Here is a 19,269-nt window from a genome sequence, read left to right as displayed (position 1 = left end):
TGACAGGAGTTTTCAATAATGTATTTTAGAAAACTGTTCATTTTTTGCTCATGTTTATCTGAATGTAAGACCTGTAAAACAAAACAAGGAAGCATTGGCCACTGAGTCTTTTCATGCCCAGCATCCAAAAATCAGGCCTTTTTTTCCCTCCTGTTCGTGATGATTATTGACAGAGCATTGGCTTTTCAGATGGTGCCAATCCTGTGATGAGGCACTTGAAGAGTCTGAAGGTTGGGGCATGTGAAATATGGAGCCGGAAGGAAGCATGCTGCTATTCCATTGGAAGCAAAAGGGAGTGTAGGCCCATAGAACACTTCTTCTTTGCCTTCTCGACTTACGTCCAGTACCTACAAAAGAAGAAGAGAAGCCTGTGCAGCAGAGACGATTGCTCAACATAAAGTTGTGAACACGTGAAAGGAAGCCTGCAGCTAAATTCAGTTATGCCACCGTGACCACACCTTAGGTGCTCTTATTTTTCTCACTAGTGTGATACCAGGAATATGTATTAAGTTCCTGCTAAGTGCCATGCTATACGGTTCTGTTTGTGCATGTACGTATATACATACATATATTTATAATCATTTAATCTTCAGAACAGTGATGAGGTAGGTAGCATTATCTTCATTTCATAAAACCGCCTTAGACTGGTTAAATAACTTGCCCAAATTAGTTAGTAGGTATCGTCATATATTGGCTTACAAATCCTCATCTACACAATGAAGAAAACAACACTGACCTTGCAGCTTTGTTCTAAAAATTGGTGACATGTAGCGCATTTCTAGCACATAGAATATAATAGCACAGCTTAGTAGGAGATCCAGAATCAGTTCAGTTGATTCTGGAAGTTTTTCCCCACTTATTTCCCCTTTAAGCTGGAGTTCCATCTCTTCCTTTATGGAAAAGGATCTTGTCAGTCTGCTCTTGTTGCCACCTCACCAGATCTGGTTTAATCTTACTACTAGAGATTCTTTCTTGAGGAAAAGCTGCTCATATCCTATTTGTCAGACCCATCAGGCTCTTTCCAGCCCTCAATCATCTTAATCGCTCTTCATCTGACCTTCCTCTAACCTCATTTAAAACCTTTCCTCCCTTGGATTCCGTGATTTGAAAGAAAATAAGTTTGTCATTGACATTGTCCTATTGCTATCCACATTTGGTCCCTTTTCCTCTGCCTGCATCCTAAATGTAGGTGTGCCCCCATATTCCAGCCACAGACCTCTTGGTTCTCCTCTTTAATGCTTTTGTCCACTCTCATGCCTTCATCTATCACCTAGGGGGATAATTCTTAAGCCTTGAACTGCAATAATATATTATTTTAGATGAAAGGGGCCCTTGAGATTTGGGGATCCAAGCTCATACAGGAGGAAATCACTAAGGCCTAGAATAAAAGAGAGATCAAACTTCTAGCTATTTTTTTCCCAAATGGACATTTAACTGTCCCATACCATTTATTGAACAATACACCTGTATTCTGTCTTAAAATATCTCTATATGCTATATACAAACTTTTTCTTTGTTCTCTTTTCTTGATTTATATATCTTCCTACAGTACTGCGTTTACAGTTGTTTTGAATGGGCAGGGCAAGTCTCCCCCATTCACTTTCAAAAATTTCTTGGTTACTCTTACACATTTACTTTCCTAGAAAAACTTTAAGATCAGTTTAACAAGTATCATTCCCCCACCCTGTGAGCAAAAGGAAAAATCCCAATGGGATTTTGATTAGTATTTTATTAAATATAGGAAGTAGAGATCTTTCAGTATTTACCTTTACTATATAAGGTTAAGTGTTGTCTTCAATTTACAGAGAAGAAAATTGAGATACAGAGAAAGTTCAGTGACTCGCTCAAGGTCACACAGCTAGTAAGTGGTAGAGCCAGTATTTGAGCTCAAGGTTACAATCCAAGGGAAAAAGCAAAAATTTAGTGCCATACATGATATCCCCTCCCCAACTGAAAATATCTTTAGAAAACAAAATATCAGTTGAGGTCATCATCCAGAGTTTTTGTCTGGTTCCCTGGGCCAACAGAGACTGCATATGTTAAGCAGATGTAATTTATTTAATCTGTGAGAAGGGAAACGGAAGCGCTGGCAGTTTTTCTCCAAAACACTCCCCTGTAAACTGGCAGAAAGGAGGCGTTTGGGAGAAGGAGGTGCCAGCTTGGCAGTATATCCTCCAGCCAAAAGGAAGTAATCATAAATGAAGAGCAGTGGAGGTGATCTGGAACAGACTAATCACTTGCACTCTTACGCAGCTGCTCCCCTACGTGCTGCTCATCATCCACAGTGCACCAGGGTAGTGTCAACCTCTGTGCCAGACGTTCGCTTACACACCCACTGAATAAACAAGGCTGCCTCACTTTCCTCAGGAATCTATTTTTAATATTTTCCGTGAGTCTTTATTACTAACAAGTCCAAATCTCAATCTTTAAACAAGCATTAATTTAAGTGCATCTCAGCTTTTCTCTTGTTGGGACTGCCCTCATAATGGCTCAAGTAGTCTATGCTAGGTAAGGCATAGAAGGAAACAAAATAGTATGCTTTCCTAACATCTGACGTGCTTCATCCCTTTGTGGCTGAATCCTACCAATGACAGTTAAATAAGCTTGATTAGAGTCCAGAAGGGGCAGTCTAATGAGACAGGTTATTGGCTGGTATTTTCAAGGGCAGAAAAAAAAACCGACTTTAGTCTTTCTGGATGTTCACAGACCACTCTCTCAACTATTTAAGTGGGGTCTTCATTTATCTTAGCCTTGCCCTTAGAATCCAAGGGTTATATAGATTTGTGACTTATGAAAAATTTAGACTTCAATATTTTTAGTATGTTTATACTATTTTCTTCACTGCTCTTTCCAGTACTTTTCAACCTGCTGATTTGTACTTACCAATTTCTACCTTCTAATCAATATTTTCTCATAAACACTATCCCAGTCTCCCATTATCTTCCTTCTCAGTTGGATATTCTTCCAGCAAGTAGTAAAGAAATGGCTTGCTTTTGAACGTGTAGCTAGTCTCTCAAACCATCAATATATTTTTGTTAGTGAACCAAAATAAATCATTCTGTAGACACCCATAAAATAAGGAAGTATTTGAGATTGTGCAACCATAGTTCAGAATGAATGGTAATATAATTTGTAGCCAGTTGTCAATTACTAAAATGAAAGTTATGATATATGATGAATCTATTATCCATGAAGACTTCCATTCCAAACATCTCTTTAAGTGACAAGCCATAGGTTTATATGGACATTTACTATCTATAAACATTAAAGGCTCTTAAAAGCCTTTATCAAATTTATCTATGTTTTGTAGGACCAGTGTGCCAACAAAGGGAATAAACATAGCATTTCCAAAATGATTAATTTTGTACATCAAAATGGCTTCTGGAACACAGAATTACATATAATGCTGACTTGACTTAAAAGGCAAATATATTAGAATATTTTACTGTCCCATCTCAGAGGTGAAATTTATTCCACTAATAAATTGATTAAAACATTTATGAATCACCTCTTCCAGAATCACCTTAATCCTGAGGTTACTCTGAATATATTCAGTAGTTTAAAAAATATATATGTATGCCTTCATCTTTTGAGGACAGATTTACTTATTTGAGAACACTCAATTCATAAGGAGTTAGTGTATATGATCAGTGATCATTCTAACTTGATTTCTATTCCTTGAGGTAATTTAATATTAAAATTAGTAGAAATATACCCATAAGTATATTTAAAATTTGCATCTTCATAATAAACCAAAGCTTGCTTCCATTGTGCAACTACTCAAATGACGGGTCCCAAAGCCACTTAAAAACCAGGGTTCCAGCATTACAGAGCATTGCCTATTGCCCAGTTCAATGTTTTACAATTCTGAAAAGTAAAAAATAAAAAGAAACCCAAAAGACAGTGAATATTGACAAATACATGCTTGAATGAAAGACTAAAAGCACTCCTTGAAAGAAAACAGCTGTTTATTGTTATCCAAAAGATTGCCCAACATCTAGTATAAGGCAGCCTTCAATTAACTAGACTTCCTTAAAGATTTTCATGCTTTTTCAAAAAACTAACTTGGGGCTCTGATAATATTTTCTACTGTATTATTGTTTCCTAGTTCATTACTTTCCTCTCACTCTATTTTCTTTCTACTTTGAATTTATGTTTTGATTCATGTCTAACTTATTAAGTTACATCCCACAAGCTTTACTAGGTATTTTCATTATCACTCAGTTCTGGGTATTTTTTAAAACTTCCATTTGACTTTAACCCATAGTTATTTAGCAATGCATTTTACTATTTCCAAATATATAGAGGTTTATTTAACTTTTTAAGTTCTAACTTAATTGCATTGTAGTTAGAGATCTTAGTCTACATAATACTTAATTTTTGAAATTTATTAAAGTTTTCTTAACCTTAACCCTAGTACATGATTGATTTTTGTAAATGTTCCATGTATGCTTAAGAAAAATATATTCTGAAACATTCTCCAGGATAGATCACATGTTCGGCCACAAAACAAGTCTTAATAAATTTAAGAAGACTAAAATCATATCAAGCATCTTTTGCAACCACAATGATATGAAACTAGAAATCAATTACAAGAAGAAAATTAGAAAATTCACAAATATGTGGAGATTAAACAACCTGCTACTGAACAACAGATGGGTCAAAGAAGAAATCAAAAGAGAAATCAAAAAATATCTTGAGACAAATGAAAATGTGAATACAACATATCAAAACTTATGGGATGCAGCAAAAGCAGTTTGAAGAGGGACGATCATAGTAATAAATGCCTATATTAACATAAAAAGAAAGAGCTCAAGTAAACAACCTAACTTTACTCCTGAAGGAACTAGAAAAGGAAGAAAAAACTAAACTCAAAGTTAGTGGAAGGAAAGAAATAGCAAAGATCAGAGTGGAAATACGTGAAATAGAGATGAAAAAGAAAATAGAAAAAAGTCAGTAAAACTAAGAGCTGTGTTTTTGAAAAGATAAACAAAATAGACAAACTATAGCTAGATTCACCAAGAAAAAAAGAGTGAGGACTGAAATAAATAAAATTAGAAATGAAAGAGGAGACATTATAACTGATACCATAGAAATACAAAGGATCCTAAGAGACTACTATGAACAGTTAAATGCCAACAAATTGGCCTTCGCAGAAGAAATAGATAATTCCCTAGAAACATACAACATGAGACTGGATCATGAAGAAACAGAAAATCTGCCAGACGAATTACTAGCAAGGAGACTGAATCAGTAATCAAAAACCTCCTGACAAAGAAAAGTCCAGTACCAGATGGTTTCACTGGTGAATTCTACCAAATATTTAAGGAAGAACTAATACCAATTCTTCTCAAACTCCAAAAAATAGAAAAGGAGGAAACACTCCCAGACTCATTTTACAAGGCCAGCATTACTCTGATACCAAAACCAGACTACCACACTACAAGAAATGAAAATTAGAGGCCAATTTCCCTGATGAATATATATGGAAAAATTCTTAACAAAATATTAGCATGCCAAATTCAACTGTATATTAAAAAGATCATACACCATGATCATGTGGGATTTATTCTAGGGATACAAGGATGGGTCAACATATACAAATCAATCAGTGTGATACACCACATTAACGAAATGAAGGATAAAAATCATATGATCATCTCAATAGATGCAGAAAAAGCATTTGACAAAATTCAGCATCCATTCATGATTTTAAAACTCTCAACAAACTATATCGAGGGAACGTACCTCAACATAATAAAGGCCATATATGACAAACCCACAGCTACATCATACTCAGTGGTGAAAAGCTATTCCCCTAAGATCAGGAACAAGACAAGTATGCCCACTCTTGCCACTTTTATTCAACATAGTACTGGAAGTTCCAGCCAGGGCAATTAGGCAAGAAAAAGAGAAAAGACACCCAAATCAGACAGGAACAAGAAAAATTGTCTTTATTCACAGATGATATTACATATTAAAAAACCGTAAAGACTCTACCAAAAAACTGTTAGAACTAATCAACAAATTCAGTAAAGTTGCAGGATACAAAATCAATATAAAAATCAGTTGCGTTTCTCTACACTAACACTGAACTGTCAGAGAAATTAAGAAAACAATCTCATTTACAATTGTGTCAAAAAGAATAAAATACCTGGAAATAAATTTAACCAAGGAGGTGAAGGATCTGTACACTGAAAACTGTGAGACACTGATGAAAGAAACTGAGAAGACACAAATAAATGGAAAGATACTCTATGCTCATGGGTTGGAAGAACTGATGTTGTTAAAATGTCCATACTACTGAGAGTAATGCAATTCCTATCAAAATTCTAATGGCATTTTTCACAGACAAAGAAAAGAAATCCTAAAATTTGTATGGAACCACAAAAGACCACAAATAGCCAAAGCAATCTTGAGAAAGCAGAATAAAGCTGGAGCCATCGCATTTTCTGATTTCAAACTATATTACAAAGCTATAGTAAACAAAACAGTATGGTATTGGCATAAAAACAGACATATAGGCCAACGGAACAGAATAGTGAGCCCAGAAATCCAGGCATATATGGCCAATTAATTTATGATAAAGGAGCCAAGAATATACAATGGGGGAAAGGATAGTCTCTTTAATGATTGGTGTTAGGAAAACTGGACAGCCACATATAAAAGAGTGAAACTGGACCCCTATCTTACACCATACACAAAAATCAACTCAAAAGGGATTAAAGACTTGAACATAAGACCTAAAACCATAAAACTCCTAGAAGAAAAGATAGGGGGGTAAACTCCTTGACATTGGTCTTGGTGATGATTTTTTGGATTCGATACTAAAAGCAAAGGCAACAAAAGCAAAAATAAACAAGTGGGACTACATCAAATTAGAAAGCATCTGCACAGCAAAACCATCAACAAAATGAAAAGGCAACCTACCAAATGGGAGAAAATGTTTGCAAATCTTATACGTGATAAGGGGTTAATATCCAAAATATATAAAGAACTGATAAAATTCAACAGAAAAAAACAATCCAATTAAAAAATGAGCAGAAGATCTGAATAGACATTTTTCCAAAGAAGACACAGATGGCCAATGGGTACATGAAAAGATGCTCAACATCACTAATCAACAGGGAAATGCAAATCAAAACCACAATGAGATATCCCCTCACACCTGTTAGAATAGCTGTCATCAAAAAGACAAGAGATAATTACTGGCAAGGATGTGGAGAATGGGAATCCTTGAGTGCTTTTGTCAGGAATGTAAATTCATGCAGCCACTTAGAAAACAGTACAGAGGTTCCTCAAAAAATTACAAATAAAACTACCATATGATCCAGCAATTCCACTTCTTGGTATATATCCAAAGGAGACAAAATCACCATCTGGAAGAGATATCTGCACCCCCATGTTCATTGCAGCATTATTTACAATTGCCAAGACATGGAAACAACCTAAGTGTCCATTGATGGATGAATAGATAAAATGTGGTGTGTGTGTGTATATATATATATATATACACAGTGGAATATTATTCAGCCATAAAAATGAGATCCTGCTATTTGCAACAACACGGATGGCCCTTGAGAACACTATGCTAAGTGAAAATAAGTCAGACAGAGAAAGACAAATACTGTATGATATCACTCATATGTGGAATCTAAAAAAACTGAACTTATAGAAACAGAGAAGAGATTTGTGGTTGCCAGAGGTGGGGGGGGTGAGGGGTGAGAGAAAGGGGTGAAGGAGTGAAAAGATACAAACTTCCAGTTATAAGGTGAATAAGTTCTGGGGGTGTAATGTACAGCATTGTGACTATAGTTAACAATACTGTATTGTATATTTGAAAGTCACTAAGCAAGTAGATCTTAAAAGTGCTCATCACAAGAAAAAAACTTTTGTGACTATGTGAGGTGATGGATGTTAACTCAACTTCTTGTGATTATTTAGCAATATACACATATATAAAATAATTATGTTGTACACCTTAAACTAATACAATATTAAATGTCAATTACATCTCAGTAAAACTAAAAAAAAAGAAAAATATGTCTTTTCTAACTGTTCCATCTAGAACTTACATGTGTTAGGACAAGTTTGTTGATTATGTTGTTCTTATCTATGCTACCCTCACTGATTTAAATCTACTTGATCTGTATCAATAATAGAAGTATGTTAAAATCGCCGGACAAACCTCCGGCAAGACAAATCAAGCAAAGAAGAGAAAAAGCAAACAATATTATGAATGTGAAGGGGGAAAAACTAAAGGTAATAAATAACTATATGCTAACAATTTTGAAAACTTAACACAGAAAACTTTCTTGAAAAAATATATATACCCTATGAGATGACACTGAAGAAGAAATCAGAAGTTTGAATAGTCCTGCCAACTATTAAAGATATGGACACAATTGCTAAAAATCTTCCTACAAAGATGAGAGTAGATACTATGAGTAGTTATAAGCATATATTTTTCTGGAGACCAGGAGAAAGGGCCAGGGCTAATACATGTCAGTATGTTATCAAAGAACATGTAAAATAGAAAAATAACTATGGTAAGAATTGTAAAAAACAAAAACAAAAGATAGATAATAATACCTTGAATATGTATATCAACAAAAGCTACTGCTGTTCTGAAAGGCCCAAATTGGCAGTTTGCCCTGCCAGGCTGCTCACATGTTGATGTGGCCAGGGCTGTTCTTTGGGCTGAGGCTGTGCCTGTCAGACCAACCATAAACCACCACTGCTCACCTCTGCCAGGAAGGAAGAACACCCTTGTAGGTGGCATTTATGGAGATAAACAAATTGCAATATAGAAATTAAGGAAATGGAGTGGAATGGAGACATCTGCAAAGTTTTGGGGGTGTGAAAGTATTATTACCAATGATTTCTAGACTTTTTGGTTTATGAGAAAAGGAAAGTAGCTTTCCCCCGTTCCAGTATATATTACATATATTTTCAAACCTCATCCTCGTCTTTATTTCAATAGGGCTCTGTCATTTATTAAGCATCATTTTTAGGATGCAGGAGGAAGTTGAGTGAACTAGCTGCACAAAAGGAGCTCAAGCCTTTCTACATGTAAATATCTCTTCCTTCAGTCGCAGCAGTGCAAAAAGTAACCTCTGCGAACCACAGGAACAAACTTCAAAAGGAACTTCAACCACTCACCTGGATACAAGCCAGAGGCTCATTTGTCCAAATCGAATATCCACCAACTAAATATATTCTCTCATTATGGACAGCAAGTCCAGATTCATTTTGGCCTAAAGTAAAAAGAATTGAATAAAAAGAAAAAATAAATCTATTTCCTTGCATGTCTTAATTAACCCTTTTGCCACTGAGGGATACCGTTTCCCCCTGTGGCACACTTGTATCCTCCACAGGATTTCTGCAGCAACTAATCACTGCCTCCCAGTACTCAGAGGAAGAATTAACCACTATTTCTCAGAGAATAAATCCGCGTCAGGTCAGAACCAGGCCATAACACTTATTAGCCAGCCACATGAGGAAATACAGCATTAAATACAGCAATAATAAGCCATATAGAACTAGAGTTTTTTACTATGTTGTATGCCATTAATTTATAGCAGTGGAAATAAGGTATATTTTAGAAATGCAAAACACCTCTTGTACCTACAAATGCTTTTAACGCAAGTGCTTACATTTGTAAAGTAACAGCTGCAACCCCAAGAAGCCAGTAAAACACAGCCACGCCCCTAGCATGCCCCAAATGAAGACAAATGACGGGAAAGATTGATAAAGTTACTACCCTCCCTTTCTTTACATACGCAACAGTTTTAAGACTATATTAAAGTTCCTGAGCTGGGACCAGCCTGGATAGTCCCTAGATACTGACATGCCAAAATGATGAAAGGTTCCTCCCCCACTTAAAAAAGAAGACAGAATAACTGACTACCAGATATTCTTCCCTGGAGGCCATCAGAGACTGAGATAGTCTCTTTTTATTGATGGGCTGACACAGGATTGACTGGGGTAATAAATAAGCTGGATCCTATAGCAGAAAAAATCACCAATCCAGAGACCAAGGGGCTAAGGGATCACTACAGCAACTTAGAGAGAGTTAAGTACTTGTAGGTGGCCTCAAAGATCATTTTTGCAATAACAGGAGCTCAATACAAAGCATCTAAAGCTCTCACGTTGGTTATGCTCCCAATGGTCCTCCCCAGCAGCAGCTGTGAGTGACTGAGTGCCCACTCAGCATATTAAAATGTCTCCAGGCACTAGTCCAGCCCACCATTGTGAGTTTGTGATTTTCCTATTAGTAGAGCAGTCTGGAAGGGATCTGATTACGTGTGGATGTTAATAACGCAAACTAAGAAGGGAGAAAAAGCTTTCAACTCCATAAAGAAATGTCAAGGGTAAGCTGTTCACTGCTTTCCTTTCATTTGGCTTTTGGGATGAGGATGTCCATACCACGTGCCCACGCTCATGCTTGGATGGGTATGTGTGGCCAGAAATGCTGCCAAACCTCTATGCCCAGAACTGCTCTAAGATTTAGTCTTTAGGAGAATACAGCCAGAAACAATATTTGACAGTGATAAATAATAAAGACCATTCTCCTGATCTCACAAGAAATAAGATGACTAAAAGTAGTGAAAAGTAAAAAATAAACTGCTTCTGTAAAGAGTTATTAACACTTTCAGTGCCTAGTTCCTCCCACTTGTATCAAAGTTCCTATGTGAATATTGATTGACAATAATGGACTTGACATGCCTCTCTTAGCCACGTGAGAAGACGCACAAAAGTAATACAGGTCCTGAGAAACGAGGTGCTTAGCTACCCGATCGAGTCAAATTGTGAGATAAATAATGTGCTCCTTTATGGTTAATTAAAGCAAGTTGGGGGCCGGCCCTGTGGCACAGCAGTTAAGTGCGCACGCCCCGCTTCTGGCAGCCCAGGGTTCGCCAGTTCAGATGCCAGGTGCGGACATGGCACTGCTTGTCAAGCCATGCTGTGGTAGGCGTCCCACATATAAAGTAGGGGAAGATGGGCACGGATGTTAGCTCAGGGCCAGTCTTCCTCAGCAAAAAGCGGAGGATTGGCAGTAGTTAGCTCAGGGCTAATCTTCCTCAAAAAATAAAAATAAAAATAAATAAAAGCAAGTTGTTCTACCACCATGCACTTAAGACAGAGATGCACTAAAGATGTGTGAGAAAACAAGTTTGGCAACTCCTTGAATCTCTGCTTTTCCTGATTTACTTAATCAAAGGTACTTGCCAGTCAACAGGTTGAAATTACAACGCGTCCACTGGTCAGTGTCTATGTTATAAGAATCTATATGCCGCACAAGGATCCGGTCGTTATTGTAGTCCAGGTCATTGCCTCCAAGAACATAAAGCTTCCTGTGGACAGCAGCCATGGAATGGTAGACCCGTCTCTGCAGCATGGGACTGCGGCTTATCCACTTATTCTGAAAAAAAAGAAATTCAGGTGAATCCTGTTAATAGAAGAACACTATGGCAGAAAACATCAGTGCCTCATTAGTAGAGGGGACCCTAACATTTGTCAATCAAATTCTATTTGAATGTTGTTTATATGCTTTGAAAGGTATGGGCCTCTTACCTGAGGACAAGTGCAGAAGAACCCACATATTCCAACTCTTTTGCAATTTACATAAGGCCTTTCCTCTTGTTTGGGTTGTATTTTATAGGGGATTTTGTACTTGTAAGGGGATCATGTGAGGATATAGAAATCTTTGTGATGGATATCTCATGCAATTCAGAGAACTTACTCATGCAAATTTCTTAAGGATGAAAGTGCATGGCTAGGTATACTGTGCACAGTGGTGTCATTAAGAAAACAGGCTCTGGATCCACCATGCCTGAGGTATAACCTGTGTGTGACCTTGAGCAATTTACTTAACCTTTCTGTGCCTGTTTCCTCATCTGTAAAATGGAGATAATAATATCTACCTGACAAACCTGTTGGGAAGATTAAATTAGCTAATATACATACAGCATTTAGAACAGTGCCTGACACCTAATAAATGTTCACTTTAATAAAATTATTGATGCTGATTTTGCTGCTCTTTCCCAAATTAACCTCTGAGCTCAAGATTTGATTTAGCAACAAACTCCCTCACTGCCACTGTCTCAGCTTCCTTTAATATACTCATGATCATGTCTTCCACCAAACTGGGAAAAGTTATTTCTAGGCACACTTTTGTTTTGGTAGAAGGCCAAATTTTATATGATAACTTTAGGGAATAGTGAAACTTCTAATATTTGGTTCTAGGTTACTCTCAGTAAGGAGAGAGGTATGTTCAACCCCTCTTAAATAAGGCTCCTATTTAAATGATAATGTAAAATTAGATGAAAATCAAATATGACTTTAATTTTAAATCTTAACTAAGTAATGGACAGGTAAGTAAACCTAACCATTTCCGTTCTCCGTAAACACTAACATACAGGAAGATCTCAGACTCCTTTTTGCCAAGACAAATTTGGATTTCAACCAGAAAAATCATATGATGTTTTGAATACACAGAATTTCACCAGTTCACAAAGCTGTAAAGGAAGAAGAAAAAAAATATTTTGTATAAATATTGGTCCATTCACTACAGGCATATCTACTACCTCATTTCTAATTTCTCTTTTTTTAAAGATACACTTTTTATAAAAGTAGTTTATACAGTTTGAAAGGCTTGCATTTATCTGCTCCCTCTTTTTAAACAGGTCATAATAAGCATCTCTTTCCAATTAGTCTTCTTTAATAAAACAGTCAAACCTTTCAGATATTCTACTAAGAAATATCTTTAATACATTACACATGAGTGGATTTAACTCAAAACTCTGATGATGCTTTCCTTAGGTACTTTCTATGAGGCAAGCCATTACAGTATTAGGAATCAATGTTTGCATTAGCAGTCTGGTCCCTTGTCACAGGACTATGGACGCCATCTGGTTTGTAAAGCCTTCCTGCATCCCCTGATTATATCTTTAGCTTCCTTCACTGCCGTGCCTGCCAGGTGAGCCGCCAACCGCTGCAAAGGCAAAGAAACAGAGAGGCCTAGTGGGGTCATTCCTAATAAGCTAGCGTGTGAATACTAATCAGTGGTGGGGAAGCAGAGGTCACCCCAGCCTGCCTGTTGGCAGGTAGCAATGTGCTCTGTGGCAGATGGCAGGCATTATCAACTCTCCACAAAGGCCTAGAAGAGAAATAAGCACCAGGGCTGAATGATAGAGTTATTGAGATTCTGAGCAAGATGCAAGCAGATGTGATGTTTGCCAGTACCCACCGTAAACAATATGCCAGCAGAATTTTTAAAAAGAGCATGTGTGTACAAACATGAAACAGAACTCATTTGAGAAATGTTAACACCTTCTTCCTCTTTAACCACGTGTGCACCGAACTCAAGCCACTGTAATTAATGATCCCTCTTGAGACATCTGGCCCATGGACATGAAGTCTCCGAAATCTACAGCTTCTAATGACACCAGGAAACACACTTGCAAAGAGAGAAATACCTTCGTTAAATTCAGAATCAACTAATTGCTAAAATAAAAAGATACCAAATAGACTGAGGTCACTCTGGACATACATTTGGGGACCAATCCTGACCCAGACTGCCAAAGGCAACCTCTTGTTTCATGTTCCATTATCTTCAGTTGATGAATATTAAACCCCAAAATCAAATCATTTTGGAATATTGTCATCATCATGAAAAATATTTACATTACCAAAATCACAGAAATGGCAAAATTCAGCAAACATTTGCCAAGGTCACAGATATTTTGGTAGAAGGAAAAAATAAAAATGGCTCTTTTGGGGGGAAAAAAGTCATTAGTGTGCATGAGAAGTGGACAGAAGAAGGGACAGGCACCACCAAAATGCTTCCAGTTCAGGCCCAAGCTGTAGATGAAAAACAAACTCTTCCGATATTTCTACTTCAGACTTGTCCTAGGCACTGCTGTAGCACACTTTAGCTATACGGAGTTAAATAAAAGTTATTGTTTTATTTGACAATAGTGAAACCATAAGCCTGTTCCCCTCCTAGAATGACACGCTTTCTAAAAGGACAGAGCAACAGGACAATCAAAATCCTTTCTTTGGATGCATCTGAATATGGATAGCCACTTGAGATAACGGAAATAAAGGGCATTTAACTGATCAACATATTTTCCCATTTTTTTACATTATGCAAAACTCTGAAAGAGTTAAGCATTGTGTATAGCAAAGAAACTAAAGGAGCTGAAATTTTGTGCGAAAAAAAGGCAACCAAAGAGCACTTTATCCAGATGCTTCCTTTTCTCTATATAAGTTTAAGATGCATGTGTGTGTGTAGAGACCTGGCATTGCAACTACTAATTACTGTGGAAATCTTTTAAAATTCATTTTAATTAAGGTAATGAGCTTTTCTTATATGATTCTTACCTGGTTAGGTTCATATACCATTAGTCTGTTCTGATATTGTGCCGTGTTAGTTACTCCACCTGTAATGGATTAACACGTGTTAGAGCTTTCATGAATAAGAAACAGGATATTCCAAGATAAGAATGAGATACAATTAAAGGAAAATTAGCTACTGCTGAGGATCTGTTTGTATACCCTCGTGGTGAACCCAGGACATAATTAAGAAGCTTATTGTTGAAGCAGTTTCATTTTCAAGAAACATTTCAGAAGCAATCCAGTTGAGAGCAAGCAACAAGTGTGCTGAGATTATCAAGAGGCCTCCAATTCTGGCAAGCTGTTCTGCACGGCCAGAATGAGGGGCAAAGTATGGACAGGGAGTGGGAGCGGACAAAGCATACACAGACAAGTCTCTACACAATTTATACCAGGGATATAGTTACATGGAAATTTCTTGTCCTTAGCTAAGTTGGCAATTTTACAGCTCTAACCTTCTGCACACTAACACAGTGATAGCTTGATATCTCTTTGGAAGGAACCATATCTAAGAAAAGACATTAATTCTCAAAACGGATCTAGAGCCAGTGCTGTCCAACAGAATATGGTGAGAGCCACAAATGCAAGTCACATATGCAACTTTAAATTTTCCAGTAGCCACATTAAAAAGCAAAAAGAAATGGTAAAATATTAAACAATGTAAATTTTATTTAACTCAATAGAGGCAAAATATTATCAGTTCAACTTGAAATTAATATAAAAAATGACTGAGATATTTTATATTCTTTTCTTCACAGTATATCTTCAAAATTCAGTGTGCATTTGACACAGCATATCTCAATCCAGATTAGCCACATTGCAAGTGCTTAATAAGCCACATATGGCTCATGGCCACCATACTGGGCAGCACAAATCTGGAGTACCAGCAGTACAGCTGCTATTGTCCTCAACTTTTTTGAAGCTTCTTGACAACTGCTTAGATCCAAAAGACTCGAGACCTTCTGCTTAATCAAGAACCACTAAAAAACCATCACACTTCTAGCTAAGTTTCTCCTACTTGTCCTCATACTTCTTTCCATGTTTGTGGTATACACTGAGCCCTGTAAAACCCAGAAATTACTGATTCTACTTTAATTTTTACCATCAAATGGAAGAAGTAAGAAACAACACATAAAACAGCACAGTGGGAAAATAACACTAGGAGATATTAAATGTTAGGTAATAAAATAACAAGAATATGAGAAAAAAAAATCCCCAAAAACCAATCTTTAGAAATATTGCCTCATATATAGTTCTAGATACTGGTCTAAAATGAGTAACATTCTTATTTCAGTATCACAAAGAAGTAGCTAATTTTGCATTAAGGATCTAAAATTGAGCCAGACTAAAAAAGTTTCTTATTAAAATTTTTTGCATTTAAAAAATGTGTACTGTTACAATACTGACCAAGACAGACTTAACATTCCCCTCAGCTTAACTAAACTTTAGACAGGCTTCTTCCTGTGTCTAGGCCCCTGAACTCCCTTTTCTTGGAGCATTTATTTTAGAAGACTTGTACAGTCTTTCTCTGCCTCTCTGAGATGTAAATCATTTATGAAGACCTGGAAGCCATACTACTGAAATGTAATCATCAAGGAAGATAATGCCCCTCTCACCCATTTCCTATGAGCTATGAACGGCAGGAGCCTAACTTTGATGGGTGCCAGTCAACAAACACAAATGGCCCAATCACAGAGAAAAACATTTACAAACTTAGGGATAAATAAATGTGCTCAACCCATCACATTGATCAACCCTCCTTCAAAAGTCCCTCAGTACTTTTCCACTAGCTCACTCCAAGAGTTAAAAACCCTCCTCCTTCAGGGCTGGCCCCCTGGCCAAGCGGTTAAGTTCGAGTGCTCCCCTTCGGTGGCCAAGGGTTTCACAGGTTCAGATCCTGGAGGCAGAAATGGCACCGCTCATCAAGCCATGCTGAGGCGGCATCCCACATGCCACAACTAGAAGGACCCACAACTAAAAAAAATACACAACTATGTACTGGGAGGCTTTGGGGAGAAAAAGGAAAAATAAAGTCTTTAAAAAAAAAACCCTCCTCCCTTTTGTTTCTACGAGGAGTTGATTTCAGACTGTATTGTGGTCCCCCTCCCCCAGTGTAATAGTCTTGAATAAAATCTTCCTTGTCTGTTTAACTTTGTCCAGTATAATTTTTGCTTTGACAGTACAAATATTTTGACTAGATCACCACCATCTACTCTATGGCCAGGAGTCAAGTCAACTAGCATCCAGAGGATTCTCAAATGAGCTGGAATAATCAATCAATATTAATGGATGCATTAAAGGGGAGGGGACCTGTTCAGGCTAATCATTGCTCTCTCATTCAACCCCAGTAAGGAGATAATATCTTTCAAGTAATTGACCATGGCTACTATTAACTGGAGGGCTTTTTTTTTTTTAATTCTCTCTGAAGCTTGCAACCACTTTTAAGATCAATGAAAGCTTTGTCTGCAGAGGAAATCACAAAGAATAGAGAGAAATGAGCTTCCTGCCCTCAGAGAAAGTCTTCTCTGCATTTTTCATTGAATGTCTTTTTTAAAATGAAATCAAAGGAAAAGAAACACACTTAAGAAAGCTGAGGCTGAAATGCCTACATAGAGTCAAAACGTGTCAAAATAAATACAGAGGTGTGTTTGCTCTTTCCTCCCAACCTTCGTTTTCTTAGCTGATTAAAAACTGAATGTCCAATAATTCTTTCTCAGCATAACTACACAAGAATAATCAAATCTATCGAGACCTCACAAGTCTTCAGGGTTAAAATGATTGCCAAGTGCTTTTGATCTGGGCCATAACCATCAGATTAATGTCCAGCTCGCCTATAATCATTTCTCCAAATGAGAGGGAACAGAGGGTAAAGCTTTCACTCATTATTTCAAAACTTTGATGGTTTCTCTACTTGTTTTAGAAATATGGGACAGAATTAATATCCACTGCAGTAAACTATCTGTTTATGACACTATTTGAAAATATTTACACTACTATATGTATCAGACTCTGTCCATCATACATTAAATGTACAACCATTGGATTAGAATGTAGCTATTACATCCTCTCACCCAAGCAGGCCACCCAATTTATCTTCATGCTCTTCAGAATTATTATTTCCTGTCTTCCGCAGATGCATTTATAATCGTTTTTTTCTTAATCTGCACTCAGTAATTAGATTCCTACCCTCACATACAAATTTTCACTCACATGACAATGTTTAGAAATGAGATACTGGGTTACTAGTTGGGAGTAAAAATAAAAGTCCTGGTTAGTTATTTGGTTGATTACTTCTAGCGTGTGAAACCACAGGAGGTGCCTAAAAAACCTCGTGCTGTAACTTTTGCCAAGTCAGGATTACAAGGGAAAACCTTAGAAATTGGTTCTATTGCTTTTCTCCTTTGAAATATTTACAAATAAGCATATAAATAAAAAACCATTTCTTCTCAGTACAAAAGATAAATTTTTTTAAAAAGCATCCAACTTTGCAGCCCCCATTTCTTCAGCAGCGTTCTTCCTTTGCAGTGCTTTATCATTACATTCCCTTCACATAACACTCTTCACTTTTAGATTAATCTGCTGAAATGAGATGCTAAGGATTTGCATACAGATTTGACTATACAAAAATAGATATGGAATTAATAACAGTCTCTATATGTTTTAATTTCTCCTAGACTGGAGTACCCTTGCCTGCAGCAGTATTCCTGGCTTTGAAAGTCATCAAGCTGATTTGTCTGCTCTGGGTTATGATGCCACATGCTGCTATACTGTCCCCTGCAATCAAAGCACTTGCAAAGATAGATTCCATGCCTTCCTCTATCGAGGATATTTTATAGATTGGCAGTTTTGATCTCCCTCCCCCACCCCAGGGGGGATAATCTGCATCTTAACAGCTTTCCATAGATACATCTGTCATTAAGTATGCCATCTCGTATCTGCATCCATTTTTAAAGCCAAGTTTTCCCTAACTTTGAAGTGCCAGAAAGTTAAGACTTTTCAGCCAAAATTGAAAATGAACAACCTTGTCTTATACTTTTGAACTGTGACTTAAAGATATACTGGAGGTTCCCCCAAGGTCAAGTAAGTCTTTAAAAACTGCCAGAAGGAATGAAAATTTACCACCACGCTACCAGCAGTGAGAAATGCTTTCTATCATCCAGACAAGAGTAAAGCATTTTTCTTAAGCTTCCCTGTTCAGCTCCCCACAAAATGTTGTGACAAATGGATGAATGCATACCAGAGAAAGAATGACAAGTGACTGCCAAACAGGCAACTTTTTCTCCACAACTGAGAATTCACCAACTCCCAAACTTATTGTGTTCAAAAGCAACAACTGGTCAATGCTGATAGTGTCTATAAAGTTGTGTGTTTAGAAAAACAGCCCTCAATATACGTTGGTCAGGGTAAGTCAAGTCTGGTGACTCTGCTAATTTTTTTTCAAAGACAGAAATGCCTCTGTAGATAAACAGAGTCCTGCACTAAACTCTTCAATAGAAACCTGTGGTACCCAATGCAGCACTAGTATCCTTACTGGGACAGAGCAGGATGCAAAGAACTGACTGTGTCCATGCTCTTCCGGAAGACATTTCAGGCTGGGATTCTGCCAGCCAAGTCAGGATTGTGGAAAACCATCTCAAGTTCTCTGCGACCCCCTTGGAGGCCTGCAGTGCCCAGCTTCACACTATTCTACGGGGAGCGTTTTGGGACAGCCTGTAGCATCAACCCCACACAGGCTCCTTGATGACTATCATTGCGGGAGCCATTAACACAGCTAAGCTCAGCTTCCTCATGCAAAATGGAGATGATGACATCTCTCTCATAGGTTTTAGATGAACTGGCGTGCATGGTGTAGAGGCAATCCATAAAGGG

At 37.3% G+C, this 19,269-nt stretch overlaps 1 protein-coding gene across 7 annotated transcripts in view; it reads right to left on the bottom strand.

Annotated features, from left to right (window-relative positions):
• Positions 1-19,269, bottom strand: part of KLHL32 (kelch like family member 32) — a 190,164-nt gene continuing 170,895 nt past the window's right edge. For 5 of the 7 annotated variants that reach the window (XM_014843234.3, XM_044757145.2, XM_044757149.2 and 2 more), the window contains 4 exons: positions 14,389-14,447; positions 11,233-11,425; positions 9,163-9,257; positions 1-347 (listed from right to left, as the gene is read on the bottom strand). In XM_014843234.3, the coding sequence (XP_014698720.1) occupies positions 186-347; positions 9,163-9,257; positions 11,233-11,425; positions 14,389-14,447 (509 nt within the window). In that variant the 3' untranslated portion in view covers positions 1-185. Of the gene's footprint in view, positions 348-9,162; positions 9,258-11,232; positions 11,426-12,392; positions 12,522-13,292; positions 13,463-14,388; positions 14,448-19,269 lie in introns of those variants that run through there. The other 2 variants (XR_006519164.2, XM_044757152.2) reach the window with 2 other exon arrangements.

This window comes from Equus asinus, chromosome 24, assembly GCF_041296235.1.
Source record: "Equus asinus isolate D_3611 breed Donkey chromosome 24, EquAss-T2T_v2, whole genome shotgun sequence".
NCBI classification, from domain to species: Eukaryota; Metazoa; Chordata; class Mammalia; order Perissodactyla; family Equidae; genus Equus; species Equus asinus.
This window is presented reverse-complemented; position numbering and strand designations above follow the sequence as displayed.